This window comes from Ranitomeya imitator, chromosome 5 (genome assembly GCF_032444005.1).
Source record: "Ranitomeya imitator isolate aRanImi1 chromosome 5, aRanImi1.pri, whole genome shotgun sequence".
NCBI classification, from domain to species: Eukaryota; Metazoa; Chordata; class Amphibia; order Anura; family Dendrobatidae; genus Ranitomeya; species Ranitomeya imitator.
In genome coordinates, this window is record NC_091286.1 from 171,183,145 (window position 1) to 171,206,745 (window position 23,601).

Below are 23,601 nucleotides of genomic sequence, written 5' to 3' on the forward strand. Positions count from 1 at the left end.
ACCAAAAATTCAGCAAAACCTGATACCTGCCCTTTTTCTGTGTTTTTTGTGTTTTTGCACTTATTGCTTTCTATGAGTGAAACAATGCTGCAAAACACTGAAAGTAGTAACATGATGCAGTTTTAAAAACAATAGTCAAGACAAAAAAACAAATGTGTGCATGACATTTCTGAAATTTAATAGGTGTTGATGGTACTGTAAAATTCAACTTAAAAATTGAATAAAAAAACCCAAAGCAAAAACACAACATGTGAACAAGTAATTGACTGTTAGTACTGCTAAATACATGCATATATTATATCCCGGTTACATGAGTGCTGTGTATTATATTCTATCAAATATGGAGCTTTACTTTATTGTTTAGGTTTGATACTTTTGTTTTTTTTACTGCAAATTTGCCTTTGTGTTTTGATGACATCATTGTGGTATGGAGGGAGCATACATATTTTTCACACGGGCCCGCTGCAGTCTGTGTCCACCCATGGTGCTGTGCACTCTACATTTTGTCTGCTGACACATCTTGCTTCCATAAAAACTCTTCCACGTAATGGGTTTCCGCATTGCAATTAGCAGAGCAAGTGTAGATCGCCAGAACACCCCAGTCAATGCTCTGCTGAAGGCTATCCACTTTCAGGTAGTTCAGTAGCTGTGGCATGACCTGGAATAAACCAGACATATAAAGTGGCATTCTGCTCAACTAAAAAAAGCTTATACAAAAAAATATGTACAAACACAATAAGCCAGGGCATAGTTAACTATGGTTACACTAAAATAAGTTGAAGAAAGACCTAGGTCCATCAAGTTCAACTTTTTTTCCACCAATTATACATTTTGTCACTAAATTATCTATATTATTACGTGTATTGAGGAAATCATACAGCCCTTTTTTAAAATCTGTTATGGTGTCTTCCTTTACCACCGCTCTTTTGGTAATGAATTCCACATTGTGAGTGCTGTAACTGTAAAAAAAAAAAAATCCTTTCCTATTTAGCTGACTGAATCGCCTTTCGTCTACCCATAATGACTGCCCCCTAGTCCTTAGTATGGTCTTTGGAAGGAATAAGTCATGCGCAAGTACTTTGTACTGGCCACATATATACCGTGTGCAGAATTATTAGGCAAGTTGTATTTTGATTACATGATACTTTTTATATATGTTGTCCTACTCCAAGCTTTTCAGGCTTGAGAGCCAACTACCAATTAAGTAAATCAGGTGATGTGCATCTCTGTAATGAGGAGGGGTGTTGTCTAATGACATCAAAACCCTATATAAGGTGTGCTTAATTATTAGTCCATTTCCTTTCCTTAGGCAAAATGGGTCAGAAGAGAGATTTGACGGGCTCTGAAAAGTCCAAAATTGTGAGATGTCTTGCAGAGGAATTCAGCAGTCTTTTGAAGCATGATCACAGAACAATCAAGTATTTCATGGCAAATAGCCAACAGGGTTGCAAGAAGCGTGTTGGGCAAAAAAGAAGCAAAATAACTGCCCATGAATTGAGGAAAATCAAGCGTGAAGCTGGCAAGATGCCATTTGCCACCAGTTTTGCCATATTTCAGAGCTGCAACGTTACTGGAGTAGCAAAAAGCATAAGGTGTGCGATACTCAGGGACATCGCCAAGGTAAGGAAGGCTGAAAAACGACCACCTTTGAACAAGAAACAAAATATTTCTTGGCCCAGTCTTGATGTTTTATCTTATAAGACTGACTTTTCAAAGGTTTTATGGACTGATGAAATGAGAGTGACTCTTGATGGGCCAGAGGCTGGATCAGTAAAGGGCAGAGAGCTCCACTCTGACTCAGACAGCAGCAAGGTGGAGGTGGGGTACCGGTATGGGCTGGTATCATCAAAGATGAACTTGTGGGACCTTTTCGGGTTGAGGATGGAGTGAGGCTCAACTCCCAGACCTACTGCCAGTTTCTGGAAGACGACTTCAAGCAGTGGTACAGGAAGAAGTCGGTATCGTTCAAGAAAAACATGATTTTCATGCAGGACAATGCTCCATCACATGCCTCCAACTACTCCACAGCGTGGCTGGCCTGTAAAGGTCTCAAAGAAAAAAAAATAATGACATGGCTCCCTTGTTTACCTGATCTGAACCTCAGAGATCTTGTGGACCCTCATAAAATGTGAGATCTACAGGGAGGGAAAAAAAGTACACCTCTCGGAACAGTGTCTGGGAGGCTGTGGTGGCTGCTGCACGCAATGTTGATCGTAAACAGATCAAGCAACTGTCAGAATCTATGGATGGAAGGCTGGTGAGTGTCATCATAAAGAAAGGTGGCTATATCAGTCACTAATTTTTTGGGGGTTTTGTTTTTTTCATGTCAGAAATGTTTATTTCTAAATTTTGTGCAGTTATATTGGTTTACCTGGTGAAAATAAACAAGTGAGATGGGAATATATTTATTTTTTATTAAGTTGCCTAATAATTCTGCACAGTAATAGTTACCTGCACAAACAGATATCCTACTAAGGCTAGGGTCACATTGCGTTAATGGGTGTCCTAACGACCTCTGTTACACAGCGAAATTGTCGCAATTAACGCCATGTAACGGATCCGTTAGCGCACCCATTGACAGCAATGTGCTAACGGATCTCTAGCGCATGTCATTTTTGGCATGCGCTAGCGATGTTCCGTTAGTTTCGGACGGACTGCAAACGTTGCTTGCGTGTGGCGATCCCCCTAGCGCAGATGCCCGATCTGCGCTAGCGGGATCGCCAAACGCGATCCCTTTTGGGACATTGCGTTAGCGCAATCCGCTAGTATATACGCTAAACGGATTGCCCTAACGCAATGTGACCCTAGCCCTTAGATAGCCAAATCTAAAAAAAAAAAAAAAAAAACACTCCAACTTCCAAAAATGTTAAGCTTTGATATTTAGGAGTCTTTTGGGTTGATTGAGAACATAGTTGTTGATCAATAATAAAAATAATCCTCTAAAATACAACTTGCCTAATAATTCTGCACAGTGTATTTATACACGTAAATGAGATCTGCTCTGAGGTGTTTTTTCTTTCTAAGCTAAACAAGCCCAATTTTTCCAACCTCTTAAGGTACCGTCACACTAGACTATATCGCTAGCGATCCGTTAAGTTGCAGCGTCCTCGATAGCGATATCGTCCAGTGTGACAGGCAGCAGCGATCAGGCCCCTGCTGTGCTGTCGCTGGTCGGGGAAGAAAGTCCAGAACTTTATTTGGTCGCTGGACTCCCCGCAGACATCGCTGAATCGGCGTGTGTGACACCGATTCAGCGATGTCTTCACTGGTAACCAGGGTAAACATCGGGTAACTAAGCGCAGGGCTGCGCTTAGTAACCCGATGTTTACCCTGGTTACCATCCTAAAAGTAAAAAAAACAAACACTACATACTTACCTACCGCTGTCTGTCCTCTGCTCTCCTCCTGCTCTGGCTGTGAGCGTCGGTCAGCCGGAAAGCAAAGCGGTGACGTCACCGCTCTGCTTTCCGGCCGCTGTGCTCACACAGACAGTACAGGAGGAGTGCAGAGCACAGCGCTGGAGGACAGACAGCGGTAGGTAAGTATGTAGTATTTGTTTTTTTTTACTTTTAGGATGGTAACCAGGGTAAACATCGGGTTACTAAGCGCGGCCCTGCGCTTAGTTACCCGATGTTTACCCTGGTTACCGGCATCGTTGGTCGCTGGAGAGCTGTCTGTGTGACAGCTCTCCAGCGACCAAACAGCGATGCTGCAGCGATCCGGATCGTTGTCGGTATCGCTGCAGCGTCGCTAAGTGTGACGGTACCTTAATGAGAGGGTTTTCAGCCATTGCAATAATCTATAATCAAGGAGAACACAGTCAAAATATACCAATAAAATATCACAAATTACATTCAATGAAATTGACAACATACAAAAATTTATACTAAATAAAAAGTACAAAAATGTAATACATGGGTGTTAATCACCAAGTGATTGAATCCACAGGTGTAAATAATGGGCCGAAGAAAAGGACAGGATCAACATATACATGAGTTGCAAACAGAAGGAAATGAGGACATGTAATCCATTGTAATGGACAACAACAAAAGGATATCACATGTGTGTTGCCATATTATCCTTAAGAGTCCAGTAGAACGACCTCTAAATCTCACTGCTGCACCCAATATCAATGCAAAATGATGTTAGTAAAAAAAGGGGTTAATTACCCATTATAGTGATGCGTCCTGCCACGTACCCCGACACGCGTTCAAAATTATCGCTTCCTCATGGAGCGCCCCCCTGAGGAAGCCCCCCTCCCGTGCTTGTATCCACGCTTCCTATTACAAAAAAACAAACATCCTACTCACCCTCAGCACACCCTCGCAGCACCTCATATTCCCTCGCCTATGGGAGTAGTGACACGTGCATATTCATTACCTTAATGAGCGGTGCAATGTGATCGCTTACCACAGGAAGAACTGCTGGAAGACAGAATCAACGAGATGCTGCGAGGGTGCCGGGACCAACGAGATGCTGCAAGGGCACGCTGGAGGGTGAGCAGGATGTCTTCTGGAAGCCAGAGGCTGCGGGTCACAATGCGCGCTAAAAGAGAAATTAATAATAATTTCCAGGTCACCACCTGACAGCACCATGGAGGACGTCCTTCTTATTCGCAGTGGGACAGGAAACACGAGAGTTTAAAAGGACCCTCCCCCTTCCACCCTTCAGTGTTTTTCCTGTCCCACTGTGGATAGGAACGACGAGAGATCGCTGTCCCTACAGAGCGTGCGGATCGGGGGGGCTCAGCCTCTTCCTTCCCACGGGCCGAATCTCTATCGCCGACACCCAATTAAGCGGGTCCCTCAGCGACGCCAGTGCAGCGCTGCTCCTGGCGAGGAGGTCGCTTCCCCCTGGGGGGGGCTCTCGACCTCGGATGACTACCCCAAGCATACCTGCGCATGGTCTCTGCAGGGTGATCCCTTCGCAGATAGTCCGGCAAGGAGAGGCAGGTTCGGCAGAATGCTGGAGAGAACGCTGGACTCCATGTGTTCCTCGGCGGTAAATGGGCTTTGAACTTCCGGTTCACCGCTGCCGCATCACTTCCGGGTCAGGGCGGCAGCAAGGGGGCGGTCTTCCTCTTCGCTCCTGTAGGAGGATTGGGACACAAGCAAAAGGATTTAAGGTAAGTGGCTAGATAGCGCTAGGCACCGCAGCTGTAATGGACCCAGGTGCTATACCGGCTGTCAGCGTAGAAGCCCCGGGGAAACAGGATTCCCTGACGCATGCGAGTCCCGTTTAGAGGTGCGCTCCTTATGGGCCCATTAAAGGTACTAGTAGTGGTCCCTTTGTCTGTTCCAGGGGCGTCCTTCATCTGGGGATAAGAAGACGGGCAGAACTAAGAGATGTCCAATATGTGCTACAAAACTTGTTGCCTCATGGCAGAAGCCTCTGTGCGAGTCCTGCACCGCTCGTATTGTAGGAGAGGAACAGGCCTCTCTATTAACAAGCATGAGAGCTATGGTTAGAGAAGAAGTGCAGGCTTCTATATCTAACATATCCGCCTCCCAGCCGATCCAGCCTGAGTTCCAGGATCCTCCCAGGTCTAGGAAGAGGCAGAGAGAGTCAGATTCATCGTCTGAGGACAGTCCATCAGAATCTGATATAGAGGAAGAGGAGGAAGTATGTAGAGACCCTCCTCAGAAGGGGAAAAAGTATCTATTCTCTTCCAACGATATTGATGAACTGCTGGGTGCGGTCAGGCAAACTATGCAGGTTGAAGAACCTTCTACCTCTCTCTCCGTACAAGATGAGATGTTCGGGGGGCTGCGTTGGCAGACTTCAAAAGTCTTTCCAGTTAATGCCCACATTCGGTGAGTCTGAGTTCAGTCTCGGCTTTTGCTCAGAGATTGCAGCTACTGACCCCTTCTTAACCTCTTCCCGCAGCTCAATGATTTTGGAAGAGTGGGAGGAGGCAGAGAAGAGGATATCGATCCCGAGAGACTTTAGACTCCGTCTTCCCTTTGACCATGAGGAGGTCAAAGACTGGGAAGATATACCAAAAATTGACATCCCACTAGCGAAAGTGTCCAAGAGAACTGCCATTCCGTTCGAGGACTCCTCGAATTTAAAGGAGCCCATGGACAGAAAGGCAGATGGCCTCCTTAATAAAGCTTGGGAAAGTTCGGCCGCTGTGATCCGCACAAATATTGCGGCGACTTCTGTGGCGAGAGCCATGCATCTGTGGGTTGACGATTTAAAGGATCAATTGTCAGCCAAGACTTCTAGGGAAACTATCATCAATGCTGTCCCTTTACTTAAACTAGCCACAGGTTTCCTTGCAGATGCTACGGCAGAATCTGTCAGGTTCACAGCCAGGGGGCAATCACTATCTAATGCAGCCCGTAGGGCCATTTGGTTAAAAAGCTGGTCGGGGGATGTTCCTTCTAAGAACAAACTATGTTCCATTCCCTTTTCAGGTGGCCGTGTTTTTGGGCCTGTATTAGATGACATTCTGGAGAAAGCTTCTGATGAAAAGAAGGGGTTTCCAGAAGAGAAAAAGAAAAAATTCCAGCCCTTTCGTAGACCCTATTACAGTCAGAGATCAGACTATAGGGGTAAAGGTAAACAGGGGAGATGGAGTTATCAGAAAGGGGGAGAAAATAGGAACCAAAATAGAGATCCAGGTCCCTCAAACCCCAGGTCTGAGTTCCGAAGGAAATGACGCCACCAGGATAGGGGGTCGGTTGTTGAATTACTTGGAGGAGTGGAAAAAAATTACCTCAAATCCTTGGGTCCTTCAGGTTATATCTCAGGGGTACAGGATAGAGTTTGTATCTCGTCCCCTAGAGAGATTTTTCATTTCCAACGCCCGTCTCTCTTCAGTCTCACCAATGTGGTCAGACATTCAGGATCTCCTCCGGATGGAGGCAATAACTCCCGTACCTCCTCACCAAATGGGAACAGGTCACTACTCGGGTCTTTTCTCTATAATAAAACCGTCAGGAGAATCCCGAACCATCATAAATCTCAGGCCGCTAAACAGATGGTTGTCGTACAAGAAATTCAAGATGGAGTCCATTCGCTCCACAATTCCCCTATTAGGGAAGGACGTGGTAATGTGCACTTTGGATCTAAAAAGTGCGTATTACCACGTTCCAATTTCTTCACAACATCAAAAGTACCTAAGATTCGCGATAGAGAAAGAGGGTTCAGTCCTCCACTATCAATTCCGTTGCCTTCCATTTGGACTGGCATCGGCTCCGAGAGTTTTCACAAAACTCATCATAGAGATCGTGTCTTACCTAAGGAAGCGAGACATCATTATAGTACCATATCTAGACGATTTCCTGTTAGTGGCAGACTCAGAGTCCCAACTCAGGATCGACTCTCGATTGGTGATCTCCACACTGCAGAATCTAGGTTGGGTGTTGAACTGGAAGAAATCACACTTAACCCCAAGATCAAGGAGACAGTTTCTGGGTGTAATACTAGACTCGAACATCAGGAAGTCTTTTCTTCCAGACAGAAGACGGTCAGACCTGATAGAGAAGGTTCGACAGTTTGCAAGAACTCGGGTGACGATAAGAGATGCAATGAAGATCCTAGGCCTAATGACAGCCTGTATCCCATGCGTCAGCTGGAGCCAATTCCATTCCCGTCAACTACAAAGAGCGGTTCTAACAACATGGGACAGAAGACAGTCTTCGTTGGACAGACAATTTGTCCTATCCTATCGAGTCAAGAAATCCCTGCGATGGTGGACGGTGTCCGAGAACCTTCAGGTGGGGGTCCCATGGATCCAGACCCCGGCCGTCACGGTAACAACGGACGCGAGTCAACAAGGTTGGGGCGGCCAGGTTCTCGGAAGATACTACCAGGGACAATGGAATTCGGAAGAGAGCAACAATTCCTCAAACCACAGAGAGCTACAGGCGGTTTGGAAGGTTCTGTGTTCAGCCCGGACCCTATTAAGGAACAGACATCTAAAGATCCTATCGGACAACACGATGGCGGTAGCTTTCCTTCGCCATCTAGGGGGCCCGAGACATCCGAAGCTACAACATCTGGCGGATCAGATCTTCGAATGGGCAGAAAGATCGGTACTTTCAATTTCAGCAGTCCACTTAGAAGGCTCAAGGAACCAGGTTGCGGATTTCCTGAGCAGAGAAAAGCTATCACCCATAGAGTGGGAACTGAACAGCAGAATTTTCGATACCCTATGTCAGCGCTGGGGAACCCCGACCGTGGATCTTTTCGCAACCAGAAAGAACGCAAAAATAAGAACCTTCTTCTCACTAAATCCTCAGGAGAATCCAGCAGGGGTAGATGCCCTTTCTCAGTCATGGAGCTCGGGTCTGCTATACGCCTTTCCCCCTCTGGCATTAGTACCAAGGGTACTCAGAAAAATTTGCGAGGACAGAGCTCAGGTGATCCTGGTGGTCCCTTTCTGGGCCGGAAGGAGCTGGTTCCCCCTTCTAAAGAAGCTGGCAGTGGACAGTCCTTACCATCTTCCAGTCAGGGGGGACTTACTTTCTCAGGGTCCGATCTTCCATCAGAACCCAGAGAAGCTGCGGTTAACAGCTTGGATCCTGAACGGCAGATCCTGAGGGCAAGAGGCCTTTCAGAAGGAGTGATTTCTATTCTACAAGCAAGTAGGAAACCAGTGACCTCAGCAATATACCTTAGAACCTGGAAGAAATTCTGCAGTTTTTGTGGAGACACAACAGTCGATGTTGATCATCCTAACATACCCAGGATTCTTGATTTCTTACAACAGGGATTCAAGAAGGGGCTCAAACCGAGTACTTTGAGGGTTCAAATTGCAGCCCTCAGTGTATTTTATGACTCTTCCCTTGCCGCCCACCCTTGGATCGCTCGGTTTTCTAGAGCGGTCTCGAGGCTCAAACCTCTAATCAGGAAGTCTGTCCCTCCCTGGGACCTTAATTTAGTCCTTAATGTATTATGCGAAGAGCCCTTTGATATAGAGAAGGATATAAATATCGCTAATCTTTCCCTAAAAGCAGTATTTTTAGTGGCCATTACATCAGCCAAAAGATTGGGGGAACTTCAGGCCCTATCCATCCAGAACCCTTATCTGCAGATATTTGATGATAGGTTGGTTTTGAGGCTTGACCCAGGGTTTCTTCCCAAGGTAGCCTCAGTGTCAAATATTAACCAAGAGGTCGTTCTTCCGTCTTTTTGCCAGTTTCCTAAAAATCAAAAAGAAGCTTTCTTTCATAACTTAGATGTTAGGGAGACGGTGTTGAAAGCATTAAGCTACTTACTGGTAGCGGCATTTTTCGGAGGCCCATGACAGCACTACGAGAGAGAGGATCCGCCCTTCAGGAACAGGAAACCTACAGATACAAAAGGGCGGCACCTCTCCCCATGCATCAGTTGTATTTCAGAGCTTGAGAGGACTACCGCGGTTAGTGGTACACAAATATACATTATATACAGTTTATATACAAAACAATCCATTGTATCGAACTAGATACCACTCGTGAAATCTATCATTATATACACTATAGGAAGTGCTACCCCCACGTGAATAGGGAGGGAACTAAGGGTGCTGTCATGGGCCTCCGAAAAATGCCGCTACCAGTAAGTAGCTTAATGCTTTATTCGGACTCCCATGACAGCACTACGAGAGATTTACAGAGATGTAAGCTACCTTAGGGAGGGACTATAGTCTGTAGCACCCTTAACCCAAAGGAGAGATCAGAGGAGGACCCCAAATCCAACCGATAGTGTTTAAAGAAAGTGGAAGGAGATGACCAAGTGGCCGCCTTACATATTTGCTCCACTGACACTCCAGATCTCTCTGCCCAGGATGACGCCATGGCCCGGGTGGAATGTGCCTTTAGATTCTGCGGAGCTGGCCCCCCACCTGCTGTATAAGCTAGAGAGATAGTTTCCCTAATCCATTTGGCTAGTGAATATTTTGACACTCTAAATCCTTTCCTTGGACCTTGGAAGGAAAGAAACAGTGCTCCATCTTTTTTCCAATTATCAGTGGCTGAGATATACTGAAGGAGAGATCTCCTAACGTCTAACGTATGAAGCTCCTGCTCTTTAGGATTAGAGGGATTAGGAATAAAGGATGGCAAAACTATCTCCTGTGATCTATGGAAACGTGTCGCTACCTTCGGCAGATATGCCGGGTCTGGTCTAAGGACTACTCTGTCTGATAAGATTTCTGTGTATGGAGGAGCTCTAGAAAGTGCCTGGATATCCCCTATCCTGCGAGCTGAGGTTATGGCAATCAGGAAGGCTGTCTTAAGCGTCAACATTTTGATCGAGGCCTCTTGCAGAGGTTCAAAGGGGGGTTTTGTTAGAGAGGACAGAACTAAATTTAAATCCCATGGAACTGTTCTATCCTTATACACTGGTCTAGATCTACTAACTGCCTTCATAAACCTCGCTATCCAATAATTGTTAGCTATATTGCATGAAAACAGGGCACCCAGAGCTGAGACCTGTACTCTAAGGGTACTAGTTGAGAGTTTTAACTCGAGACCCCTCTGTAGGAACTCTAAAATTTGTTGTATTGGTACCCCGTCTCGGATGTCAAATCTTGAACAAGACAAGAACTTCCTCCAAGTTCTAGAGTAGATTTTTGTAGTTATTTGCTTTCTACTCTTTAGGAGTGTCTCGACTAAATTTGGAGAGAAGCCTTTCCCCACTAATAGTGACCGTTCAAACTCCACGCCGTTAAATGGAGCGCTGCCACTTGTGGATGGGAGATCGGTCCCTGAGAAAGCAGGTTCGGGATCTCTGGTAGTACCCAGGGAACCGATACAGACATTGTCTTGAGCCAGGCAAACCAGGTTCTTCTGGGCCAAAAGGGGGCGATAAGGATGACTTTCGCTCGATCTTCCCTGATTTTCCTCACCACTAGAGGTATCAGGTTCAGTGGTGGGAAAGCATAGGCCAGTGGAAAATCCCATTTTATCAGAAACGCGTCCACCGCCAAGGGATTCTCCCTGGGATTTAGCGAGCAAAAAAGTTTTACTTTTCTGTTGTTTCTGGTGGCGAACAGGTCTACCACTGGTTGACCCCATCTGCAGACGATCAGATTGAAAATGTCTTTGTTGAGAGACCACTCTCCTTGTCTTAACACGTTTCGGCTGAGGAAATCTGCTGCCACATTTTCCTTTCCTTTGATGTGGAGAGCCGTCAAAGATAGAAAATTGTGCTCTGCCACCTGGAACAATCGATCCGTGATTTGCATCAATGTCTCGGAACGAGTTCCCCCTTGCCGGTTTATGTAAGCGACTGCAACTCTGTTGTCCGACAGAATTCTGACGTGCTGGCCCTGCAGATATATGAGGAATTTTTTAACAGCCAATTCAACCGCCAACAACTCCCTTTGGTTGGATGAGAATGTTGTGAAGGGTTCCCATTGTCCCTGGACCACCATGTCCCCCATGTAGGCTCCCCACCCTGAAGAGCTGGCATCTGTGGTTATCACCCGGGACACATTTACTATCCAGGGAACCCCCGCTGATAAATTCTTTTTATCTGACCACCACCTAAGGGAATCTAGCGTGGTTGGCCCTAACGTTATTTTCCCATTTAACGCGCCTCCCGAGGCTCTGTCATGGAACAAGACTTCTCTCTGTAGGGATCTGGTGTGGAACTGAGCCCACTTAACTGCTGGAATGCAAGATGTGAGTGACCCAAGTAGAGACATTGCTTGCCTAAGTGTCATGGAAGGTGTATTGATTGTTTTTAACGCATACATTTGAATTAGATCTATTTTTTCTATAGGGAGGAGACACTGTTGTGTCACTGAATCCAACATTAGACCCAGGAACTTTTGAATATTTAGGGGCTGTAACTTAGATTTTTCGAAGTTTATGATCCAACCCAGGTGTTCTAGCTTGGCTTTAGTAACCTCCCATTGTGACAGACAGTGATCTACTGAGTTCCCTACAATGAGGAAATCATCCAAGTAGGGAATTATAAGGACATTTGATTCTCTTAAATGTGCCATGACTTCAGCGATTATTTTAGTGAACACTCTAGGAGCAGAAGTTATCCCGAAGGGAAGTGCCCTGAACTGAAAATGTTGAATCCTACCCCCCATTAGTACTGCTACCCTTAGGTATTGTTGGAAATCAGCGTGAATGGGTACATGATAGTAGGCATCTTTCAAATCCACTACTACCATAAAACAATTGTTGAAAAGCATTTTTATTGTCGAATTGATGGACTCCATTTTGAAGGTATGTTTTACCAAAAACTTATTGAGACCCTTAAGGTTTATAATGGTCCTATAAGACATATCCGGTTTTTGAATTAGGAAAAGGGGAGAGTAGAACCCCTTCCCTGCCTGAGAATACGGCACTTCAATCAAAACATTTTTGGAGCAAAGAGTCCTCACTTCCTCTTCTAAGGCAAATTGTTCAGTGGGAGATGAACGCCAGGGTGTTAACTGGAATTTGTCCCGTGGGGTATGGACAAACTCAAGTCTGAGACCATGGGAAACAGTGTCTTTTATCCAAACACTGTTTGTGATTTTTGACCACTCTGCCGAGAAATGCGACAGTCTCCCTCCCACCGGGATTGCCAGTCATTGGTCTTGTTTTTTGTTTTCCGTCGGGTTACGGCGAAACATGAGACCTGTGCCTCTTTTTCGCTTATCATCCCATCTGGAACGATCCCTACCCGGTGAGAAGGTGCGCCTTCCTCCCAGATTGAACCTTCTTTTGTTGAAGGGACGGCGATATGGAGTGAAAAGATTGGGAAACTTTTTCTTATCATCCCCTGCCTTCTCCAGGAGCTCATCCAGGGTAGGCCCAAATAGATACTCGCCTTTACAAGGGATAGCGCAGAGCTTTGCTTTCGCCTGCATATCCCCCGGCCAGCATTTCAGCCATAGGGCTCTCCTTGCAGCATTAGAAAGTCCTGCTGCTCTAGCTGCCAACTTTACGGAGTCAATTGAGGCGTCCGATAAAAAAGCCGCCCCCTCCTGGATTATTGGTAACGCTGAGAGTATGGAATCTCTAGAGGCCCCCTGTTTTAATTGGGTCTCCAACTGGTCCAGCCAGACCATCATTGACCTTGCCGTGCAGGTTGACGCCACCGCAGGTCTTAAGGAGCCGGCTGCCATCTCCCAGGTTCCCTTTAGGAAGGTATCCACTTTCCTATCCAGGGGGTCTTTAAGTGTCCCCATATCCTCAAACGGGAGAGAGGATCGCTTTGCTACCTTGGCAATTGCTGCATCCAGCTTTGGGGCCTTCTCCCAGCTACCCACTGCTGGGTCATCAAAAGGGTACCGACGTTTCTGCGCAGGTGGTAAGGAGCCTTTTCTCTCTGGTTTTCTCCACTCCCTGTTGATAAGTTCCTGTATTTTCTCATTTAAAGGAAAGACTCTGCGCTTTTTCTGTTCTAACCCGCTGAACATCATTTGTTCTTTAGATAGTTGAGGCTTGGGTTCTGTTATACCCATTGTGCCTCTGACCGCCTTTATTAATTTGTCTATCCTCTCTATGGGTAGGCAAAACCGAGCAGCGTCTTCTTCCGAAGAGGAGGATGAAGCTGCTGAATCGTCCGATTCCTCGCTCCTGTCCTTATCCACAGACGAATCAGATGCCCACTGAGTTTTTTGCTTAGAGCCTCCTGTCTGTGAAAGGTTCTTAATGGACTGCTTGACCTCCATTCTAACCATTTCCTTTAGACTGGCCGCAATAGAAGAGGACTCTTCTGCTACCTAAGGGGATAAGTAAGGTAGACTAGAATGTAAGATCTACATGCTATACCCCCTCCCCTCCTTCCAGGACCTCACCGTCTGCTGGATACAGGGGTCACATAGTTTTTTAGGGTGTGAGTCAGGCAAGGGGACCCCGCAGATGGCACACTCCCTATGCTTCGCCTTACTGACGCTTTTCTTTCCCTGCACAAAACATATGAGGGGACACTAGTCACTAAGTGAACTTTCTCGAAGGTCACTTACCAGTGGCTGCCCCACACCCAGAAGATACCGAAGTACGAGGGGGATCTTTTCTGGCTGACGCTCCAGACCCCTGTCTGGAGGAGCTTCTGCGGCCAGACCCATCGCTCTTTTTCTCACGATCCTTCTCCATGGATTTCTGAGGCACTTCATCCAGCAGCAGAGGCTGCTGATCCTGATCAGACTCCATCTTCAGTTTGGAGACCAGGAGCAAGGATCGCGCACCTGGAGCCGATATATAGCCCCTCCTTCGGCCAGCGTAATTATGCCGCGCTTGTAGCCACTTTCCACCCCCCCCCCCCCCCCCCCGCAGCTGCAGGGGATCAGCCGACACCTGAGGGTGATCGGCGCACATTTACCGGTGGGCGCCGCCATCTTGGAGCTCCTGCGCATGCGCAGAAGCTCCGCGACCCGGAAGACACCGCCGGCTCCGCCCCCCAACGTCACCCCTAGTCCACAGCGCTTCCTGTCAGCGCTGTGAACAGCGTGGGACGCCGAGACCATGCCGGGAGACTCCGAGGGCGCCCCCACAATGCCGCCGACCCCCCCAAGGGAGGAGGACCTTTATACATACCACGCGCGGCTTCCGGAGACCGGACACCCCCTGGCGACCGCTCCACGCTGATCAGACACTGCCGTGCAGCCCTGCCAGAGCCACCGTGTCTGCTTCAGGTACCCCGCACCGGCCGAGGTAGGAGACCCCCTCGCTACCCGAATCGGTCCGGCCGGCCTGGAATCTGCTAGCAATCTTCTTGTAGGATCCAGTCCCTCCAGGAACAGGAAACCAACTGATGCATGGGGAGAGGTGCCGCCCTTTTGTATCTGTAGGTTTCCTGTTCCTGAAGGGCGGATCCTCTCTCTCGTAGTGCTGTCATGGGAGTCCGAATAAATACTTGGATATGACTAGGGCCTGGAGACAGGATAGTAATCTCTTCATCCTGTACGGGGGTCCTAATAGGGGTAAAAAGGCATCAAAATCCACTATTGCCAGGTGGATTAGATCCACTATTACCATGGCCTATCAGGCGCGGGGAAAAGTTCCTCCTGATAGCCTTAAAGCTCATTCATCCAGGGCCATGGCCGCGTCTTGGGCTGAAAAAGGGGGGCCTCAATAGATCAGATTTGTAAAGCGGCATCTTGGTCTAACATTAGCACCTTTTCAAAACACTACAAATTAGATGTAGTCTCTTCTCAGTTAGCTTTTGGCAGGAAGGTGCTTCAAGCGGTAGTCCCACCCTAGAACCAGGAAGTCTCCTTTGGTACTTCTCCATGGTGCTGTCAGGTGGTGACCTGGAAAACGGTAATTAATCTTACCGATAATTGTATTTCCAGGAATCCATCCTGACAGCACGGATAGTTCCCTCCATAATACAAATACGTGTTATACTTATGTGAAGTAACATTGGTGTTAATCTTGTTATGTTCAAAATAAATTTTCTGTTTGCATCCATCCAGATGTGTTACTTTGGAAAATCACTGAAGGGTGGAAGGGGGAGGGTCCTTTTAAACTCTCGTGTTTCCTGTCCCACTGCGAATAAGAAGGACGTCCTCCATGGTGCTGTCAGGATGGATTCCTGGAAATACAATTATCGGTAAGATTAATTACCGTTTTCTCTTTAGCAGCGGCATAGGCTTTAGCCACAGCCGCAGACTCCTGCTTCTGTGACCCGCTGCTCCCCCTCCTCCGCCGGCTTTCTGGGACAAATGATTCATGTATAAGCCGAGGGGGGCGTTTTCATCACAAAAAAAATGTGCTGAAAAACTTGGCTTATACATGAGTATATATGGTAAATGGGCTATCGCTGTAATCATACTGACCCGAAGAAGCTGCCTTATCAATTTTACCACATGCGGAATGGTATAAAAACAAATCAATTCCTGAATTGCTGGTTTTTGTTCATTTTACCTCCCAAAAATCAGAATAGAAAGTGATCAAAAAAAGTAATGTGTCCAAAAATGATACTGATAAAAACGTCAGCTCCTCCTGCAAAAAGGAAGCGGACACATGATTCTGTCTGCTAAAATATGCAAAAAATTATAGCTCTCAAAATAGTGATGCAAAAAAGGGGAATTAGACCTACCGGTAATTACGGTAGGTCTAATTCCCTATTTCCATTACGTCCCTCCGGACAGCACCATGGAGAATACCAAAGAAACTCTCCCAGGTGGGTACAGAAGCCCAGGAATCCAAGTACCAGGCAAAAACCAGACTAGATAAATAAATGATCCAAAAGATCAGAAAAAACCATAGAAATCTAAAGAGATCCGCAAAGAAAATCACCATAGTGAGTGTCTGATATACATCTATAATGGCTGATTTCAGTATGAATGTGGTAAACGAAATAAGCATCAGAAACAGAGAGTGAAATACACCCATTGTACTCCAATACCAATAATGAACCCCAGCAAGTTATTTATTGAGATAGATACCGTAAATACTCGAGTATAAGCCGAGATTTTCAGCCCAAAAAAAAAAATGGTCTGAAAGTGCCCCTCTCGGCTTATACTCGAGTCATGGTCAGCGGGTGAGGGGAAGCGACGACTGTCAAATACTCACCTGCTCCCGGCGCTCCTGACTCGGTCCCTGCATGTCCCACGGTCTTCGGGGGCGGCAGCTTCTTCCTATGTTCAGCGGTCACTGGTACCGCTCATTAAAGTAATGAATATGGACGCGACTCCCATAGGGGTGGAGCCGCATATTCATTACTGTAATGAGCGGTACCATGTGACTGCTCACTACAGGAAGAAGACCGTGGGACATGCAGGGACTGCGTCAGGAGCGCAAATGAGTATTTCATATTCACCTTTCCACGTTCCACCGATGCTCCGTCTTCCCCATCCTCTGCACTGACTGTTCAGGTCAGAGGGCGTGATGACGTATTAGTGTCAAACCTGAGCCTGTCCCTGCACTCCCTAGAGAGCTGCTCCTGCCAGGCTGGTCTCCAAAGATAAACTCTATCACCAACAGCCAGCTGATGAATTAGGGGACCATTTAAAGGGTGGTGGCAATAGTCACCACCCACATCAGCTGAACCAGCAGCACTGCAGTTACACCACATTGCCAGGGGGGGGAGGGGGAAGGGAGCTGACATTAACCCCTGATGAACAAAAAGGAAAAAAACCTACATTTAAACAAAGTGGAACCAGAGCGGCCACAAATCCAAAAATGAATTGTGACAGTATGAGAATATGTAAATGTTTTTATTTATTTATTTTTTTTTTTTTACAACACAGGCGCCAGATGATGAGACTATGCTCCCATAATCGGCTCAGGCTCTCACTGTTATGTGTGACAAAACAAGTAGCCGGATGGGAATAGCAGTCCCATCAAACGGTGCCTGGGTACACACACACAAACACACACCCACAGACAAACAGACACACACCCGCACACACAGACACTCACAGACAAACATACACAACGACACGCACATATTCTCCACTCATACATATCCTCCACCCATACATTCTCTGTCCACACTCTTCCTCCTTCTGACATAATTCTGATATAAAAATATTTTTACAATTTTTAACACTGTTTTTTAACATTGTCCTACTTTAGGACATCATGCTTACACTGACAGATCGCTGATCTGATAGTATGCAATGCTTCTGCACTGCAGGACATCAAAGCAGCATATGACAGGCAGGGGAGGAGGCGTGTCAAATCCTGCTCTTAGGATGCGCTCACAGGCCACTTTCCCTGAAGGACCATGTGGCCATATTGAGGCCCTAGGTCACCATAGAGACCATCGGCACAACGCGATCACATCGCATTTTGCCAATGGGAGCAGACAAGCTGCTCACTCACTGTGCGATGCTCCTTGATGTCGCTGTGACTATTGACAGTGGCAACAGAGAGATTAACCTCTTTCGACATCGGGCGTAAATGTTTGCCGATGGTCGACACCCTCCCTTTGATGTGGGCTCCGGAGGGGAGCCCAAATCTTTCTTGGCACATGTCAGCTGTTTTGAACTGCTGACATGTGCCCGGAACAGCCAAGGGTGGAATCGCGATCCAACCACGGCTATTAACCCGTTAAATGCTGCTGTCAAACGCTACCGGCAACCGCATCGGAAATCCACCCATCGGTGACCCGTCATGTGATCGCGGGTCACCGATGGGTTGGCATGTCAACCAGAGGTCTCCTGGGGACCTCTATTGTTGTCCCTGCCAACTTGCAGTGGTCGGCGCTCATAGCAAGTGAGAAATTCTGCTACATACAGGCGATCTGATTATCAGCTGTTTGTAGCAGAGCCGATTGGGTTATGGCAGGTTCAATTAAAAAAAAAAAAAAAAAAAAAAGGATTAACCTGATCGCTAAAAGGCATAGCAAGAAAAAAAAAAAAAAGTAAAAACGCCAGAATTACGTTTTTTTTTTGTCGCCACGATATTGCATTAAAATGCAATAACTGGCGATCAAAAGATCGTATCTGGACCAAATGGTATCATTACAAATGTCAGCTCCGTGAGCAAAAAATAAGCCCTCACCCAACCAGAGATCACAAAAAAATGGAGACACTACAGGTATTGGAAAATGGCGCAATTTTTTTGTATTTTTATTTATTTAACAAAGTTTGGAATTTTTTCTTACCACTTGGATAAAAAGAAACTAGACATGTTTGGCGTCTATAAACTTGTAATAGTTTGAAGAAAAATCGGGCACTCCCATTCAGCCACAAAAAATATATTTATCTACTATATAATTGTCTAAGGGTCACTTCAGTCTTTCTGTCTGTCACTGATATTGATTGGTCGCAGCGTCTGTCTGTCATGGAAATCCAAGTCGCTGATTTTGCCACGACCAATCAGCGACAGGCACAGTCTGCCAGCAAAATGGCCGCTCCTTCCTCCCCGCAGTCAGTGCCCGCTTCATACTCCTCTCCAGTCAGCCCTCACACATGGTTAAAGGGACACTGTCACCTGAATTTGGAGGGAACAATCTTCAGCCATGGAGGCGGGGGTTTGGGGCTTTTGATTCACCCGTCCCTTACCCACTGGCTGCATGCTGGCTGCAATATTGGATTGAAGTTCATTCTCTGCCCTCCGTAGTACATGCATGCACAAGGCAATCTTGCCTTGCGCAGGCGTGTACTACGGAGGACAGAGAATGAACTTCAATCCAATATTGCAGCCAGCATGCAGTCAGCGGGTAAGGAAAGGGTGAATCAAAAACCCCAAAACCCCGCCTCCATGGCTGAAGATGGTTCCCTCCAAATTCAGGTGACAGTGTCCCTTTAATGCCAGCTTTAATGGACCACGGTGTAACGCACTCCATTACTGCAGCTATTAACCCTGTGTGACAAACTTTTTACTATTGATGCTGCGTATGCAGCATCAATAGTAAAAAGATCGGATGTTAAAAATAATTAAAAAAATCCCGTTATTCTCACCCTCCGACATCACGCCCTGTCCTCGGCAGTGCAAGCGGCAGGTTCCGGTGCCAAGGATGCTATGCCAGAAGGACCTGCCATGACGTCACGGTCATGTGACCGCAACGTCATCACAGGTCCTGCGCTCATACCAACCCTGGGACCGGAAGCTGCCGCGTGCACCGCACACAGGTGCCAGGACAACAAGGGGCCTTCGGAAGCTGAGCATATGTTTATTTTTTATTTTAAGTCTTTTTTAACCTGTTACATACGTGGCTGGGCTGTATACTACGTGGCTGGGCTGTATACTACGTGGCTGGGCTGTATACTACGTGGCTGGGCTGTATACTACGTGGCTGGGCTGTATACTACGTGGCTGGGCTGTATACTACGTGGCTGGGCTGTATACTACGTGGCTGGGCTGTATACTACGTGGCTGGGCAATATACTACGTGGCTGGGCAATATACTACGTGGCTGGGCAATATACTACGTGGCTGGGCAATATACTACGTGGCTGGGCAATATACTACGTGGCTGGGCAATATACTACGTGGACATGCATATTCTAGAATACCCGATGTGTTAGAACCGGGCCACCATCTAGTTTGAATATAATAGTCCAAAAGGTTATATTCATGTAAGGTTTCGGTCTTCTCTTATACCTTCTTCAGACTAGAGTACAATTAACAAAATAAAGAATAGTACATAATCAGTTGTAATACATCACTGATATACAAAAATTAAACAAACAAATATAGTGAAATATAATGAGCTGGTCAAGACCCATGGATAATCAGAGTTACAAGTCAAACTCAATTACCTTGAATGGTATTCAAGGGTATGGAATACCCATTTCTTCATAATAATATGAGACTCATCAAAACAATTCTTGAACTTACTTCAGTTATAGACTGATACAATAATATGTATATATACAATCCATATATGTCAGTTTTCAAATCATGTAAGTTAGTAATGTAAGGAAGTATGGAGAGGTAGGGAAATGTCATGGCTCAAATCTAATCCACCTATAATAGTAGTATCCACAAGAAAAAAATGGCAAGAAATAGCAATGCTTACCAATATATAAAACTATTTCTAGGATTGGTAAGCTTTCTCTGTGCACCCCAAGTGTGGACTATACGGAGTGACGCGTTTTATTTATGGACTGTATAAACTCGTAATGAGTCTGACCTGGAGAATCATAATGGCAGGTCAGTTTTAACATTTAGTGAACCTAGTAAAAAGGCAAAAAAAACCAAAAAACTGTGGAATTGCACTTTTTTTTGCAATTTCCCCACACTTGAAATTTTCCAATACACGATATGTTAAAACGATACGTCTTTCAAAAAGTACAACTTGTCCCACAGAAAACAAGCCCTCACATGGCATTTTGACCCCCCCCCCCCCCCAAAAAAAAAAAAAAAAAATCTAAAAAAGTTATGGTTCTGGGAAGAAGGGGATCAAAAAATAAAAATGCAAAACCAAAAATAACTCTGGTCGTTAAGGGTTTAAACCAGTGGTCCCCAACTCCAGGCCTCGAGGGCCGCCAACATTGCAGGTTTTCAGGATTTCCTTAGTATTGCACAGGGGTTGGAATCATCACCTCTGCAGATGATCACATTACCACCGATGCAATACTAAAGAAATCCTGAAAACCTGCACTGTTGGCGGCCCTCGAGGCCTGGAGTTGGGGACCCCTGGTTTAAACGTCTGTGATTGGTAGTAGCAGATCTAAAATTTGATCATACAGAAGAGGAGTACCTTTCTAGAAGCTAAACCTTTGCCAGAACTTTAACTCAATTTGATTGTCATATTCTCTGTATATCAATGTTTGATCTTTCCATGTTAAACTTTCTTAGTGGACTATTGTTACCCGTTCTTTTCCTTTCCTCCCCCACCCGTTTCCCAAGGTATACCTTCCCTTCCAGTGTTATCATGATTCTTCCCTTTACTAATTTAATTTTTTTTCCTTTCACCCCTTCCTTTTCCTCTCCATTTTTTTTTTTTTTTTTTTTTTATCAGATTCAGTCCTTTTCCCTTCCTATTCCTTTTCCTACATACCCTCTTCTTGCCCTACCCCTATCATTCCCTCTTGTATCATTTAGGTTTTGTCGTAGACATGTTGCATTGTATTATTGATGTATTTTACTCTACTGGGAGTATTTTCCGTTCTTATATTGTATTTCATAATTGTATATTTTTGCTGTCTTCCCTACTCTTACCTTTCCTGGTTTATGTAAAAATCCCCTTAATAAAAATCACTTAAACAACAAACAAAAAAAGATAATACATTTCATCTCCCTACCTGGAATTCAAAAACTCTTTTGGCACCACAATCACAGTTAATGATATCATTTTCGACTGGAACATTTTGCAAAGATATCCAGAGAGGTTCACCGTCTTTACTGTATCTCAGGACCTACAGCAAAATTCAACACAAAGCACATTTTTTTTCGCCCACACGCAGATACAGGATTAAGTCACATATTAAAAAGTGCTTGGATCAATATAAAAGTTTAGAAAAAAAATGTTATAAACACTTAAAGTGGTAGTGCTATAAATAAAATAAATTTTAATGAATAGATCTTGCAATATTAACAAGTTCAACAATTAGATGTGTTTATGAAAATAAAAAATTAAATAAATAAAGTTTCTAATTAACCCTCTGAGTTTATCATAAATCAAGCTATTAAAGTAAGAGCTCTGGCTGCAGCATTAGCTCATGTCATTGACTTGATTTATGGTAAGTTCATAACATGGCGATATAGAAGAAACACTGCTTCCTGTGATAAGGCAGGAAAGTGAGCAACTTGAGCATTCCCTGCTATAGCTTCAGTATATTCAATGGTTTTCTCTATTTTCTTGCTTCTCCTAACTTTTTTTGACTAAGGGTACCGTCACACTGAAATGACGCTGCAGCGATACGACAACGATGTCGATCGCTGCAGCGATACGACAACGATGTCGATCGCTGCAGCGTCACTGTTTGGTCGCTGGAGAGCTGTCACACAGACAGCTCTCCAGCGACCAACGATCCCGAGGTCCCCTGGTAACCAGGGTAAACATCGGGTTACTAAGCGCAGGGCCGCGCTTAGTAACCCGATGTTTACCCTGGTTACCAGCGTAAACGTAAAAAAAAAAATCAAACATTACATACTTACATTCCGCTGCCTGTCCTCCGGCGCTCTGCTTTCCTCTGCACTGTCAGCGCCGGTCAGCCGTAAAGCAGAGCGGTGACGTCACCGCTGTGCTTTCTGGCTGGCCGGCGCTGACACAGGATGCAGGAGGAGTGCAGAGAATCAGAGCGTCGGGGACAGACAGCTGAAGGTAAGTATGTAGTGTTTGTTTTTTTTACTTTTACGCTGGTAACCAGGGTAAACATCGGGTTACTAAGCGCGGCCCTGCCCTTAGTAACCCGATGTTTACCCTGGTTACCAGTGAAGACATCGCTGAATCGGCGTCAAACACGCCGATTCAGCGATGTCAGCGGGAGATCCAGCGACGATATAAAGCTTCAGACGATCTGCTACGACGTACGATTCTCAGCGGGGTCCCTGATCGCAGTAGCGTGTCAGACACAGCGAGATCGTAACAATATCGCTGGAACGTCACGGATCGTGCCGTCCTAGCGATCAAAGTGCCACTGTGTGACGGTACCCTAACTATTAGCTTGGCACCTATAGAAGAGACTAGCTGGCTGGGGGATAAGAAAAAATGTTAGTGTTTTCTTAAGGTCAACCTCTTAGTGACAGCAGATTAAAACACATGGTCTTTCCTGTACAGGAAATGTAAAAAGGTATCAACCACTGAGGACTCCGTTCTAAATATTTTTTTTGGGTCTTTCCTGTGTCATCCGATAAAGACTACGGGAGAGGCATTTTAAAGTAAGCACCAAAAAAATCTTTTTTTTTCTTAATATTATTGGGGACCCAGGAAATACCATTGGACATTCTAAAGCAGTTCTTTGGGTGGGAAAAATAAAGGACAAAACGGATCAGGTCAGTGTCACCCCTTGACGCTCTTTTAAGCCAATGTTCCCCAGAAGAGGTATACGTCTTCTGAGGAACATTGACTGAAACACGCGTCAAGGGGTGACACGGACCTGATCCGTGGTTCTGGGAAATTATACTTGCTACTTACCATGCTCTGGCATGATGACCATTTGTTTGGCTGGGAACCACATTAAAATTACCTGTGGAACATCTGTTTCCAGAAATGTTTTAGCTAGCAATTTCTCATGTACATTGATATAAAGATTGATGGAAGTAAGGCCTGAATGCTATAGTGCTTTTTCATCTTGACTATAGACATTTTTTGACTCCCT

General features: G+C 45.6%; 1 protein-coding gene across 2 annotated transcripts in view; it reads right to left on the reverse strand.

Annotated features, from left to right (window-relative positions):
* Nucleotides 1-324: 324 nt before the first annotated feature.
* Nucleotides 325-23,601, reverse strand: part of PDCD2 (programmed cell death 2) — a 161,882-nt gene continuing 138,605 nt past the window's right edge. For both annotated transcript variants that reach the window (XM_069769318.1, XM_069769319.1), the window contains 2 exons: nt 21,583-21,696; nt 325-658 (listed from right to left, as the gene is read on the reverse strand). In XM_069769318.1, the coding sequence (XP_069625419.1) occupies nt 497-658; nt 21,583-21,696 (276 nt within the window). In that variant the 3' untranslated portion in view covers nt 325-496. The remainder of the gene's footprint in view (nt 659-21,582; nt 21,697-23,601) is intronic.